Source organism: Athene cunicularia (genome assembly GCF_003259725.1).
Source record: "Athene cunicularia isolate RWA chromosome 9 unlocalized genomic scaffold, athCun1 chr9_part1, whole genome shotgun sequence".
Taxonomy (NCBI): domain Eukaryota; kingdom Metazoa; phylum Chordata; class Aves; order Strigiformes; family Strigidae; genus Athene; species Athene cunicularia.
The window spans coordinates 11,619,981-11,634,790 of NW_020799110.1; the positions used below are offsets into that span (position 1 = coordinate 11,619,981).

General features: G+C 48.0%; 1 protein-coding gene across 1 annotated transcript; it reads right to left on the bottom strand.

Moving 5' to 3' along the window:
* Positions 1–10,692: 10,692 nt before the first annotated feature.
* RPL35A (ribosomal protein L35a) lies at positions 10,693–14,620 on the bottom strand. The gene is made up of 5 exons (XM_026855118.1): positions 14,529–14,620; positions 14,078–14,120; positions 12,811–12,963; positions 11,630–11,774; positions 10,693–10,758 (listed from the first exon to the last, which is right to left on the bottom strand). Exons 2-5 carry the CDS (start codon positions 14,086–14,088, stop codon positions 10,735–10,737), a joined length of 333 nt encoding a protein of 110 aa, XP_026710919.1. The 5' UTR covers positions 14,089–14,120; positions 14,529–14,620; the 3' UTR covers positions 10,693–10,734.
* Between the last annotated feature and the right edge of the window lie 190 nt (positions 14,621–14,810).

Genomic DNA, 14,810 nt, shown 5'->3' on the forward strand with positions numbered 1-14,810 from the left:
AGGGGCTAGGGAGCTGCGGGGGGGATGAGCCGAGGCTGTGGTGGCTGTGAAGTGGGGTACACATGAGGCCGTGACAGAGGAGCGGCTGATCGTGCACCCCCAAGGGTACAATATGCTCCCCAGGGTGTAACACATCATAGCCCAGGGCAGCGATGGAGGGGTCTCTGTAGCATCACGTGACGTAAGAGGCACTACGCTGCTGCACAGCCTGGCCAGTCTATAGATCCATTCGGGAAACCATTCCACTTTGGGAAACCAGTACCCCTTCAAAGCCTATACCCACCCCACTAGTCACAAGTTCCTCAGTTTGTGCACAGCCGAGCTGCAGCACCCACCCCTCCATGCTGCACCTCCAAGTCCCTTCCCAAAAGCTTTGGCTTGCCCTCTGCAAACACCACATCCATGCCCCTTCCACACAAAACACAGCCTGTAGTCACAGCCCCACCAGCACTCGCAGTGACACACACGTCCCATCAAAGCACAAAATGTTTGCAGGGCTAAATACAGAGCTGTAGTCAGGGTCTCAGTGCTGGCACACATTACACAGCCCCAGCACAGGGAACGGCCTGTATCCCATGATCTGGCTCTGCCAGCCAAGGGTGAATGAAAGCCACGTGATGGCAGCTGCCGTGCCCAGCCCTGGCACTTGCATAGTGTCTGTGTGTCTGTCAGATGAACCAGGAAGCTCTGATCCATGGCACATGGTAAATACTTGCCCTGTGCCATATCAGAACAGGCTCCTCCAAACAGGTAACGTCTTATCACAAGACCCTGGGAGTGGGTAAACAGCTCAAAGTTGCAAACAGCCCAAGGCACCTTGGCCAGTTGCTCTCCGAGGCGGTTTGGAGCCTGGGAGTGAAAGCAGAGCCAAAATCCACGTGTCTGCCCCAGATCAGTGATTCCCAGCATGTGTTGGGGTGCGCTCGTGCCACAAAGGCGGTTGAGCCAGCATGTCTACCCCCTGCCCATCCTCACAGCCACCCATCTCCAGACCCCAGCAGATCTGCAGCCACCACAGGGATGTGCCGCAGGCTGGTCCCCAGGCTCAGTGGAGGTGTGGCAGCTCAGGAAGGTCACTGTGTCCCATCAGTTTTAAGCCAGGAAAATATTTGCCCCAACTATGACAGACCTAGCAAACACTCCCCGACACCAGCATTGAAGGGGGCCAGACAGACTGGGCGAGGGTTTCAGAGAGGTTTTCTGCCCTGGCTCCTAGCAAAAGTAACTTACTCATTGACAAGTGCTGATAAGAAAATCGGGGGGAGATAAAACAGAAGGATTAGGCTCCTCTTCCAAAGATCAGGGTCTATTGTTGCAAGAGTCCATGCTTCCATGCCAGCGTGGTAGCCCTGAGAGCAGCTGTCAACATTGCAAGGTTACAAAGTCAGACATAATTCAACAGCCAGGTGTGGCCTTAGCATTGCCCAAATTTTGTATTTACAAGGATTTTTTTCTCATCTGTTCAGAATTTTCCTTGTGGTCCTGTGGAAAAAAGCCCTGAGTGTAATCAGCACCATAAGCTGTGCTGTCAGGAGGGGCAGGAGCTGGTGCTGGCTCCTGGGAGCCCTCACCTTGGTGTTGCTCTGCTCATACTTTCCCCCCACTACAGAATTTTAGATACAGCCCTCACACAGATTTGTTCACAAGCCAGCCACAAGCAGAAGGCTCTGGGAAGAGGGACCAGCAGCTTTGGCTGCTTCATGCAAGTAACAAGCCAAAGACAGACACTTGTTTTGGCTGGTTTGATGGGAGAAGCCCAGGTCTCTTGAAGTTGGCGCTAAGGAGGCAGGATGCTCCCTGCAAACTGCCACGAGACCCACAGCGTGTTTAAACTCTACACAAGCTGCCAGCACAGCCCGTGGTGTGGTGGTGCCAGTTATACCTGGTCTGATGTGCAAAGACCATTACAGCCCATGTCTTGCAGGGTTCTTTTCAAGCAGTGCTGTGCCAGTGACTTGCATAAAGACCCCAAAGTGCCTAGGTAAGTGAGATTTCAAGCAGGTGATACCCCAAATTTATCAAGATGATTCCTGCAGAAAAAAAAATAGTATAGAAAAAATTAAAATTACCTTCCTAACTCAGCTCAGGATGAGCACTACTAACTGTTTCTCTGCAGTGGCCCTGATGTTTAAACTGTCAGCACAGCCTCTAAAAACTAATATTTGAGACCGGATAGAACTGTTCTTTGTGGCCACTGCAGTTCTTTAGTTGGTTTTGGGTACATATGTACCATTGCCAGCAGAGGCTGAATGGAAAGGTGAATGTCACCCACAACACCCAAACAACCTAGTTTACATTTCTTTACTCATTAACAGAGGTGAGATCTAATAGCAAATACAACTTTATCTTCCTCTGTGTTACGTAAAGAGGTACAGCTCAAACAGCTCAGAGGCAGTCGTGAGCTCAGCAGTATTTGTAGTCCCTGACAAAGCGCCTTCAGAGTTCTGGCAGGCATCTGAGCGAAAACACAGATGTATTTACAAGGCCTGACACCCCTTCAAACATCCATCTGACAGTCACATTTGTAGAAAATCTCTGCAGATAGCCCTAAATTAGGGTAATCACAACTCTTATATATGGCCATAGCTGTTCAAAGCAAACACAACACCTGCTCATTTTGGACTTCAAAGAAGGAAGATGTTTTGTTCAGAAATAAATTTATTATGTGTTAGTAGTGCCTTGAAATCTAAGTAAAATCAAAGGTCCACTGGATAAGGCCCCTTAAGAGATGCATTTACCAAGATTAACCTCTCTTCTGAAAGAGTAGAAGGAAGACAGGAAAAAGGATTCTTGTGCCAATTTTGATGTAGGAGTGCAGAGTGGCTAAACAAGCAAGAGGTAATCTGTGGGAGTAGCTCTGAGCCCCCACGTCCAATGACTCATCCCAACTCCTTAAACTCTTTCTCTCAGCAGCCTTCATGCTCACAGGGGCACTTGGAAAGGCAGCTAGGAGCAGGAACTGGCTGCTGACAATCCTAGAATTAGCAAACCTTTGCACAAGTGCTCTTTCACAGACGTGTTCTCCAAACCTGTTTCCACTTACTTCTTTGGAAAAACACATCATGATTATGAGATGCTGGAAAGCATCTGCTATACTTGTGCAGCACTACCAGCTGCCACCAGGAGCATTGCTGTGAGGCACAAGCCCTCTGAACTTCATCCATCACCCTTCTTGGGTGTCCCAAAGAGGTAGCAGGGGAGGTAATTGCAAGTGAAGAAAATACTCCAAACCCTACCCTTGCCCTGAACATTCCACTCCCACTGATCCCTTCTAGCCCATCTCCTATTCACTCCTCCATGGCTCTTCCCATCTTCACCACTGTCTTCCCCAAAACTCCCCTCAACCTTTCTAGCCCTTGAATTCAGATTCTTCCCCACCTTTCACCCACTGAAGCTTGAACTGTATCAAACAAGACATGGATCTTTCCTGTGACAAGTTCAGTTACAACTGAATCCAGACTGGATGGTCCGTCCCAACTCCCCACCTCCCAGACCCAGCCACCTCCAGGGACTGCTGAGGCAGCCCCAGTTTTGGTCCCCTGGCAGCCTGTGCCAACTCAGCCATGGCTGGGATACACCCAAGTCATCACACCTCTCTGAGCTCCACTCAGCAGAGGTTACACCCCATAAGCAAATAAAACTGGAAAGCCCTTTGCTGCCCCATAGCGCAGACACAGTCTGGCTTCCTGACAGGTGGTGTGGTTTAACCCCAGCCAGCAATTAAGCACCACACAGCCACTTGCTCACTCTTCCCCTCTCCCACTGGAATGGGGAGAATTGAAAAAAAAAAAGTAAAACTTGCAGGTTGAGATAAGAATAGTTTAATAATTAGAATAAAATATAACAATAATAATAGTAATGAAAAGGAATATAACAAAAAGAGATAAATAAAACCCAAGAGAGGACAAGTGATGCACAGTGCAATTGTTGACCTGCTGACTGATGCCAGAGCAGTGGTCTGTCCCCCACAGCCAGGTCCCACCACTTTATATACTGAGCATGATGTTCTTATGGTATGGAACATCCCTTTGGTTAGTTCAGGTTAGCTGTCCTGGCCATGATCCCTCCCAGCTTCTTCTACACCTGCTTGCTGGCAGAGCATGGGAAACTGAAAAACCCTTAACTTGGGGTAAGAACTACTTAGCAACAAGTAAAACTGTGTTATCAACATTGTCCTCACACTGAACCCAAAACAATGGGGAACCCCAAACCTTTCCTTGACACTCTTCTCGAAAAGTCCCATTCCATGTGAAAGCTGTGCCTCATCCTGCCCATTTCTGCAGTTATCCTATTTCATTATGTTTCCTGCCAGAGCCTCAGCTGGACCCTTGCCTTTGGTTTGATGACAGGACCTGGAACTAGTTGCTCACAGCCACCAGCCTCATTGTTTCTCAGTACACATACGCCTTTGATACCAGCAGTCCAGCTTTTTGTGTACTTACCTTTCACAGAACCTCTTAAAAGTTACCCCAGACTCCACCAAGCTGGAGACCTGTGGTTGGAGACCACTGCACACAAATGCAGCCTCTCCTGCCTCCCTCGCACTCCATCTTGCATCCTCCTGCCTCCTTCCAGTAAACCCCTTACTGGCACAGGCCAAGCCCCAGGATTTCAGAACTACTCCCTTTATAAAGGCAAAGGGCAGGTCCATCAGCTCCCCAGGCTGGAGTTGCTCTGATGGGCAGGGCAGATGGGTTTGGATCTGCCTGGTTTGACACTGTTGATCCCTGAAAGAAGCCACAGAACACCTGCTGGCAGGGTGCCTTTCTGGTACAATACAGGGCACAAAAGGGCAGTTGGAATTTCCTCTGGCATGTAGGCATGATGTGCCAGATGACTGAGAATCAGGCAAGGGTTTTTTGGAAACAGGCAAAACTTGGCTCAGGTGTTGTCTTGATCAAGATCTTCCAGCAGTAGTACTCAGCTGCTCATCTGCCAGAAGCCCACAGGACAGCCACTTCCTGCTGCTCTGACAGCATGTGATGCCAGCTGAGCCAAGCAGGCTGTTCTCTGTCCTAGGAAGAGACCTGTTGCCCTTGGCAGACTTCTAGGCCATGCAGCAGTGCTCCAATTGCTTGCTAGTGTGTCTCCTCTTTGGGCTCTAGCTGAGCTGACTGGAAAGGTTTCAGGCCACAGCTGCTTGTTCCCGCTTCACTGGATTGCAGTGCTCCTGCTAGCTTGGCAACAGTTATCACATGAAAACTCACCAACCCTGCATTAGTTAAAATGAGAAGGGCATTCAACACATAAAGAGCACATCTCCCTTTGCTGTTGGACGGGGAATCACAGCAGCAGAGCAGGGAGCTCCAACCCACCCAGGATTAGCTGGAGAACAAAGCATGGATGCAGCTTGAGAGCAGCCAGGGCATTCTGCCTCCTGGGCTGTTGGGGTGACCACACTCCTCCCCATCCCAGACACACATCCCTGCGGCTACATCACTTGTCCCTGCAGGGCATCCCTGTGCTCCCAAGTCCTGGCCAGGATCTCAGCCAAATGCCTCGGAGAGCTTCCCCTTCCACCAGCAGCACTTGGCAGTGCGGCACATCACCCCACACAGAAATGCCTGGACACAGCACAAACGTGCTGCCAAAGAAACTTGAGAGCAGCATGGACTGTGCCTGGATGGGGATGGTTAACTGCAGGTGCTACAGGAAGTGATAGAAGCACAGGACCTCATCATGGCTACTTGTTTTAAGGATATCTTAATGTGCTGATCAGGAGTCTCTTAAAGCCAAACTTTCTGTACTCACAGACAGCCTGAACTGTAACACATCTTGCATTGGTTCAAGGGAACTATTTCTGCATTAGCTTGATCACACCCAAAAAAGTGTCCTCTCTAACAAAAGTGGGAATTTATCTTAAGATGCCCAGTTGCTCATGGAAAGTCTCTTCCACAACAGAGCAACTGTTAAGTGTGTTACATTTAGACCACTGGACAAGGTAATTTTTCCCCCATACTTTTAAGCAGGTTTTTTCACACAACCAGCACCTTATCCAAGAAGCTGCCAAGCACCAGCACCACTCAAACACCTACAGCAAAGTTTTGCTTTGTAAAGCCACACTGTCCCTAAGGACATGGAAAGAACCCACATTTGAAGAATAACCTGGAGGATCCTTTCCCTGAGAAAGGTTGGTTCAGAGGCTCTGTACCACCCTCAAATCCCACTTCTCCCATACTGTATTGCACAAACCTGGTAGCTTCAGTAGGAGTTTCATAGTCTTTGATATACAACTTTAAAGTTTACTGGTACACATAGTGAAAAGAAACAAATACCAGATTTCTAATACTTCTTTTGGTGATAGTTAAGATCTCAGGTGGATACAGTATCTGTAAAAAAAAAAAACAAAACACCACAGAGAAGAAATACATATAAACTCCCAGTGCAAAAACATGACGCTAACCATAGTACCTTGCCATGCCCAGAGGATGGCAAATGAGTTATTACATGGGCCACTGGCCTTAGAAACAAAAATAATCTACTGCTCTTTACAGTTCCTCCCACACAAAATAACCCACCCCAGTAATTCAACCTGCTGGATGTTTACTGGTACCTCCACCACTGGGAGGGTCAGCTCCCTGCAGTAACTTCATTAATGGACAGTTGGCTAAATGTTGGGTTTTCATCTGCATAATTTCCCTTCCACCCAGGAATGAGGAGAGGCGAGCACAAATGTACTCTTTTACTTGCTGTGCCTCTAGCTGGAAGAGGATGCCGATTCATTTCCCATTACAGAAGGGCTCAGCAGTGTCAGTCTACACAGATCAGGACCTTCCTCACTCCAGGTGAGTCTCACCCTGACACACTGCAGGTTCAGCCCACACCCCTCCCAGTCTTCCCACAAGAGCTGTGCTCACCCCACCGTAAGCTGGCCCTCAGACCCTGATCTACAGCTCTCAGCAGAGTTTGGGTTAAGATACAGCAAGCTTCTTTCGCCCATTGTACTGAAGGGACAGGACATTCACAGGCTGCTCAGGAGCAAGAGTGAAAACCAAGCATGAATGGCAGCAAGGTGCTGCAGGTCCAAACGCACCACGCTGAGCTACCAGGCAGGCCTGGAGTGGCTGCCTGGCAAACAGCCACACACATAAACCATCCACGGGTCCTTCCACCAGGGTAGGTGCTAAGGGCCCCGTGGATCAGTGTAACAAGCTTGGACAGCTCATCCCAGACCCTTCAACTATTCTGGTGTGAGGACAGCATCTTGGGAAAGGCCAGCACACCAATGGCAAATAACAGAGCAACAGGAGGCAAACCTTCATCTTGTTTGCAACATCTTGTTCAATAAGCAAGAGGGGGCAGCAAACTTTGCTTTGTCACCATCCTGTGACTACAAAAAACCCTAGGGAATTTCAGGAGTTTTTTGCTGATGGGAACTATGTACCAAAGACCCCTGCATCCAGGTTCTCCTGGGAAAATGTGTTCTTACATCTTACTTTCTAGTTTCTTTCACTATCACAGTTTGGGGGCAGTTTAAAATCCAGAGGCCGCTGGCCTGATCTGACTTCCTCTGTGTTGACAGCTGTTTTTTGGGGGACAGACCAGCAGGTTTCTTAGGGACATTTTGATATTTGAACAAGGTGTTTCATACAAAGCAGAAACTCAGTGATTTTTTGATAGAAGTTTCCTGGGGTAGATTGTTCAGCCAATGCAGCAAAAAAAAAAAAAAAAAAAATCTGAGCTTTGTAGCAAGAACGAGATGCTGAGGGTGCAGTGTCCCCTTCTGGCAGCAGCCAGGCACCAGGAGGGAAATATTTCTACAAAGGGCCATCCAGGTGAACAGCACTAAAACCAACCTGCCAGATTCTACTGCCCAAGGGAATTCATTCTCTGTCTTTTATACCTTGTGTTGCCTATGTTCAGGCAGAGCACAGCAGTAACTGAACACTGGGAGCCAACTTCAATGGGAGGAAACACACATGATAGAGTAGGCAGCATACTGAACAGATTTGGCCTATAGCTCACCAAAACCAGTTAGCACATCCCTCCAATGAAGAACACAGAGTCAGAGAGACTGTTAACATGATCATAGAAAGCCCCAGCAGTGGAGTCAGGACTGCAGTTCATACACTGAGCATCATTTCCATAACCACATGTGTTTTGGGGCAACGTCCAACTTGGAAGAGGACACACAGTTGGTTCACTTGCATTGTCTGCCTCCATCCTGGCACTTACACCCTCATTCTCATTTCTAGCTCACATTGCCTGCAAGGTCCAGCTTATTTTCCCTCCTGTATCTGAACCCAGCCACCAAGCAACACTTCAGTCTACACTGTCCCTCAAATCCTCCTGTGCCTTACCCTGAGCATATTTTTGTTTCTAAAGAGCCTGTCTTTGTCCCTCTCCCCTGTGTTTAGCTATGCCCCAGGATACCTTCATGGCAATTTAAGACTTCTCTCAGTGCTCTACACGCAGCTCTCTTTGTCTCCAGGATACCATCAGGCTGGCCCGGGCTGTAGACCGCTGCTTCCACCACCAGTTGCCAGGCCCCATACAGCAAACACTGCATTCTCCTAAGGGCTCGCAGTGCTTGGCCCAGCTGCTCCTGGGGGTCTGGTCGGATCATCACCAGCACCAGCACCTCTGGCAGGTTGGGGAGGAGGTTCCTCATATGCCAGAGGGTGTCATCCAGGTAATCCCACCGCATGAGCTGCTTCAACAGATTGGCTTGCCACAGCATAAAAACCAGACGTGGCTGAACCTCCTCTTCTTCCGTCTTCACCAGCTGTTTAGCCCAGTCACCTGTGCCACACAGGTCCTGTGCAAAATCTGCCAGCACTGAAGGAGTTCTCATGTTGTCATCGTCCACTTCCACCACCAGCACACATCCCTTCCACCACCGCGCCATGTCCATCAGGGTGAGGAGCTCTGAGCTGGTTTGCTCCAGGAAGGAGCGGACAGCAGGCCCCTCGGATGCCATCGCTTCCTCCTGCGTGTGTCAGATGAGGCACTGCTGGGGAAAGGGGTGATGGAGTGGCTGTAGCAAAGGTACTTGCACCGCACAGGCCTTGGAACAGCCACCATGTACCAGCAAACACACTGGTTTTGCTGGGACCAAGTCAAAAATTGTAGCCAAATAGTATTTGATGCTGGACCTCTTGGGAACAGGCTTTGTACCTCAGCAGTCTGGTACAGCAGAAAAAAAGATGAAAGGTGAGGAAAAAGGGGATCATTACATATTTTTGGACATCTTGCCTCAAACTCAAGAGCACTTATCTTCTCATCAGCAGAATCCAACCAAATGACCACAGTCCTACCAACCTGCTGTTACAGTCCAATTTGCCCAGTTTCTTCCTCTGGTAATGCCTAGAACTGGAAATTCAATCTGTATTCCACACCAACCTTCTTTGACTCCTATGTGTACAACCTGTTGGTATTTGTGGAAGACTAAAGCCCTGCTTGACCTGACCCAGCATCCCATAAACTGCAGTTTCTCTCCACACGTTTAAAAAAAAAAAAAGAAAAAGCATTTTCCTCTGCCAGTGCTCTCATGCTGTTGGACACAACAGTAGCAGCAAGTTTTCTTGAATCAAGTCCAGCAAGTAATTTCTGTACCAGAGCTGAGTAGCCAGGTCCAGAGTTTCAAAAGAAAGCCCTAATTTATAATGTAGTCTGAATAGATGACTACCCTACCTCCTTCAGAAGAGGATTAGTTATCCAACACCAGCCCACTGCCAGAGACAAGCAAGCCCCCAGCTCAGAGGGCTCCCTGCCGCATGCAGGCAGTAGGGCCAGGCAGGGAGACGGATGCTCTCCCAGCAAAGGAGGGACCTGCACTGGAGCAGGAGCCAGGGAAGCTCAGGGCAACTCACCTGCCTCACCAACCAGATGTGCTTTGCAAATGACAGAACAGCTACATTGAATCAGTGGTATCGCCCAATCGGAGCACTGCCAGGTCATTTTGGAACTGTGACATCAGCAGTAACCATGCCAACCTGCAGCTGCCTGAAACCTCCCTAAAACTACCCAGTATTCTTGAAGGATGTAATAAGAAATTCCAAGGCTTGCATTTTAGAATCTTTAAATTCATTTTTTACCACGTTCTTGTTCAACAAACCTTAAAGAACTCATGGAAGCAACATACTGGTCTCACATAAGGATCCTCACCACTCCACATTACACTCTGTGATGTGGTTGACCAGGAAACCAGCAAGTATTAACACTCAGGCACTACTGAGCTGTGTGATGAAAATGTGTCTAATAAATAGATTTCATAGAGCAGATGCTACAGGCCTCATTCTTTGTGATTCTACTAGAAGTACTATTTTCAGGTGTGAACTAGGACTTACACCTGCTAGGATTCAGTGTCCCATTACAGTTTCATCTCAACAGCATTCATCGAGTGCAAGAAAAACAGGAATAAGAAGTTTCCCTCTACTAGGCAGGCAAAGAATTATTTCTCATGTTTTATACAAAGCTTGTGTGTACAGTTTGAGATTTGTAAGCATTTATTGTTTAGCCCTGCAAACCATCCAGATTCCATGATGGGAGGCACAAACAGGTCAAGGTAAAGGCTGCCAGATATCTTTCTTTAGAATGGAGTCTGCTGTACAAATGCCTTTGCTAAGCGCAGATCAAATCTCCATAACACCCAGCTTAGTCACTACTCCATCCCTGTGCTGTGAATTTTGATATGCTACTGAAAAAGAACAAAGTCCCTCAAAACAGGTAGACAGGATAAAAATAGGAATGTACAAAATTAAACAGATTCTCCATTTTATTTCCAATAAAAATTTAGATCCTAGATGGATACAGCATCTGTAAAAGACAAGATACAGAATCATGTTAGAAATCTTGTCATTGGACTGTACTATTTTAAACAGAAGTTATGCAGTTACAATCTAGATCAATCTCTTGAACTACTACGAAAGTGACTCCCCCATTTACACAGAAGAGGTGCAAGAATGGAAAAGTGTAATAACTAGTCCAGTGACTTGAAGTAGCACTTTGCTGGGGTACAGGTACCCCTGGCAGCCAGCCCTCCTGCTCACTGACAGGGAAAGTCCTCATGGCTCTAGTTTCAGGATTTAACTGCTGCTCCTAAAGCACAAAGGAAAAGACAGAAAAGAAAGGAAGGACTGCACCCCTCTAACACTCCTTTTGACACCACCACTAGGAAGATAATTGCATTAAAACTCTGGATGAGGGACCTAGAGGGACAGTCTCCCTGAAGCCTTGTGGCTAACACACTGACTGTGGAGCAGGTCCTAGTGGACAGGGCAGGACAGCACATCCTTCAGTGAAAACATCTGGGAGGCAGGAGGGAAAAAAAAGTCTATCAATTGGTAGGAGCTGGAGTAGAAGAGTACAACACCACATGTACAAGATCCAGGGAAAAGAGATCAAGATAGCTTTAGAAGAGGGCTGAAGAGTTGTCCCAGAATTCAGAGAGCCTTTTCAGAAAGCCTGAGCAAGCACACAAACCCCTTAATAAGGAGACAAACCTCCTCAGCAAAAGAAGCCAGCAATAAACCTCTCCTAGCTCCAAAAGGAGCACTTATCAAAGAGCTATGCTGACTATACAACAACAGAACAAAACCATAGTTTAAGATTTTCCCTCATATTATGTGGGATTAACAGGCACCCCAAAAACTGCCAATAAATATCCTGTTAAAATAAATCCACTTACCACCCGGATTCTGTGTCCAATGGCCTTGGCAGGAAGGTTGGAGCGGAACTTGGCACGAACCATGCCACTGTTCCCATGGGCGCGGGTCACCTTCCCCCAGATCACTCGTGTCCTGTTGGGCTTGCCGCCGGGGGTTACAGTGTTGCTGAGGAAAGAGAGGAAAAGGACTGCTGAGCACACCACCCACAACTCTGGGCACATGATACAGCCTCTTTAAGGCACTTCTGTAACTTTATTCCACAGCCATCTTTAACTGGACTGCCTCACACTTTTATTTACTTGTGAAAATGGCTAGGCCTGGGATTTTCACTATACCTTCCAAATGGGTAAGTACTGCAGCTGGTAATTTATCAGAAGCTGCACTGAAGAAGTATGAACAAGTCACAAAGCTTAAAATTTTGGAGAACATCAATGCCAAGATGATCAAACTGAAAACTCATCAATTTCAAAGGAAATGCAACATCTTATTTGCAAGATTTCTCCAGACACAGCAAAGGCAGGAGAGGCCTAAGCCACAGGGATATATCGCAAAAAACTGCTTTAGAAGAGTCATATGCCATCTTGGAAATGATGGTGGTCAAGTTAACAGCCTGATCAATTCTACTCAAGGCAATTCTGAACTCTTAACAACTACACTCAAAGAAATAAATAAGTGGAAAATAATAAGTAACTGTTCTTAAGCTTCCACCAAGGCCAGAACAAAAAAGTGACAGCGCCTTGACATGGGCACGCAAAAGCCAGGACACAGATTCCTCCAGGTGTCACAAAATAATTCTGCCATTTAAGTAACTCAATAACTGATAGTACTCAATGTAATTTTACCTCACTTCAGTTAATCGACCTGCCTTCAGTTTTTACCAGTCTTGGGCAAAATTTGTTTCCCATCCCATTTTCTCTATAACATACAATTTTTAATAGCCAATTATTATTTCACATAATTTCATGATCTGAATTATGAACACACAGGCCAATTAAAGCAAAAATAACCCAGGATTCTAAAAAAATGAAACTAACCCAGGAAGCTGGTCCACACAGTTCTCCATGAACATTCTATAAATAAACTGAGCCAAATTAATTTTTGTGCTAACAAAAGCTCTATAAACAGACTGCTCACATCACGGCATTTGCAAAAGTTGATACAGGAGTTGGCTACTTTAGCATGAAAATGAAAAGTGACTTACTTTTTAGCTTTGTATACATAGGCACATCTCTTGCCCAAGTAGAAGTCTGTCTCCTGACGGGCATAAACACCTTCAATTTTCAGAAGGGCAGTGTGCTCCCGCTGGTTTCTGAGGCCACGTTTGTAGCCAGCAAAAATGGCCTTGCACCACAGCCTAAAAGCATTGAAAACATTTACAAATTAAAATTCACTCCAAAGTATCAAATGTAAAAACAAATCACGTTCTGTTTCTGAAAAAAAACATTTCCACACCAGCACAACTTCAACTGAGGAAAAAAACCTCACTACTTTCACTTTTACAGATTACTGCAAATCCTTACATTCAGTCAACGAGGAAAACTAAGTAACTGGGACATGAAGTATTTATGAGAACTTGATATCTTTCTGCTTCTACAGGCTTCATACTAAACCCAAAGTACTCAACATTAGTGTTATGTTTTCACAGCTACTCTGTGATGAGTAAACATTACTTTTTTTCCCTATACACTACATAACTGAGTCTGCCGTGTTGCAGTAACTGCTACAGAAGATACTAACTGCTGTTAATCTGTAGCCTCAAAAGAATTAACTGCAGCCTATGAGCATCTTGAGAGACAACCCCACATGCAACGGACAAAGGACATTACACAAACTCCTCATCAATTCTTCACGACAAAAGCCTATCTGTACCATGCAAGTAAAGCAATTTTAAGGCTCATTCCACACAACATGACTGTCTAAAGAGCATCCAGCAACTGTCCCAGAATATAGCAGTATTAAACTAAACTATCCAGTTCTATCTTCCACACATGCATAATAGAAAATAAACTCCACAGATAAATATTGACAAAAACCTGTGATCCAGACTCAATCCCTGCATCCATAAGAAAATTCGATGGTATAGTAGATCCCTTACTCAAAGGAACAGTATGTCAAAGCCTTTCTACTGTACACTGAATGTTCAGAAACACTATGTTCACAAAGCCACCGTTAATATCCCGCATCTACTGACAGGCCGGGGAAAAAGTGGCACACCGTATGAAGAGCTACAACCACCTTAAGGCAGAGGCTTCGTAACAGGGAGACAAAACTGTAGGCGTTTAACAGAGGGCCCAGCAGGATACCAGGCAGAGGAGCTGGCCTTGAAAATGAGAGCAGCCACAGGAAAACGGATCCCTGCCCGCAGCTTTAACAAAGCACTCTCAGAAATGCTCAGTTTGCAAGAAGACTTGTCAAACGCACACTCTAACAGCGAGCCGAGAGCTAGCTCAGCGGGGCAGGTCACTCACCTCCCGGTCATGGTGTCCTCCTGAAGCCCTGGTCCCAGCAGGCCTAGAAACGACACACAAACCATGAACCTCGCGGGCCGGCGGCTCTGCCCAGCCGAGCCAGCGGGAGCTGCCGCGGGCCCGGTCCTGCGGCCAGCGCATCCACCGGCCGGGCTCGATACAGAGCAAGGCGACGAGGGCACGAGGGCCGCCAGTCCTCGCCTCACGGTGGATGAAAGGGGACCCTCCGCTTCCCCACAGAACGCGACGCTCCAAGCTCCTCAGCCCCCCTTCAGCTGCGGGCCCCAACCGGCGGGCGGGACCATCCGCCGCACATCGGCGCCATCTCAGCCTCTACCCGCTCCGCACGGCGCCAGCCACGACCCACGGGGAGCCCCACGTCCACCAGCCGTCCCATGGTGGGGACACCTCCCCCCAGCTCTTCACCCCGTGCCGCCGCTCCCCGGCTCACCCCCGCGGCGCTGGACCAAGATGGCGGCGAAAGAGAGAACCGCCGCGCTGCCTTCCGGGATATGGGCCGGGAAGGACCCCCCACGGGCAGCCGCGAGCACCGCCTGAGCGGGAAAAACCCAGGCAGCCCCGGCGGGGTGTGCCCCAGGGCTATCCCTCGCCCTGTGTCCCGCGTCCCCGTTCTCCTCCGGGTGGCGAGCCTGGGAGAGGCGGCCCCCGCCCCGCCGTGCAGGCACCCGCCTGGGCAGCCCCGCGAGGCCCCCGGAGCATGGTGGTTACCATG

What these genes read in the sequence shown, in the direction of transcription:
- RPL35A (XM_026855118.1), bottom strand. An exon ending in TATGTATACAAAGCTAAAAA is followed by an intron (nt 11,775 to 12,810) that starts GTAAGTCACTTT and finishes CTCTTTCCTCAG; the next exon opens with CAACACTGTAACCCCCGGCG. An exon ending in TTGGACACAGAATCCGGGTG is followed by an intron (nt 10,759 to 11,629) that starts GTAAGTGGATTT and finishes TGTCTTTTACAG; the next exon opens with ATGCTGTATCCATCTAGGAT.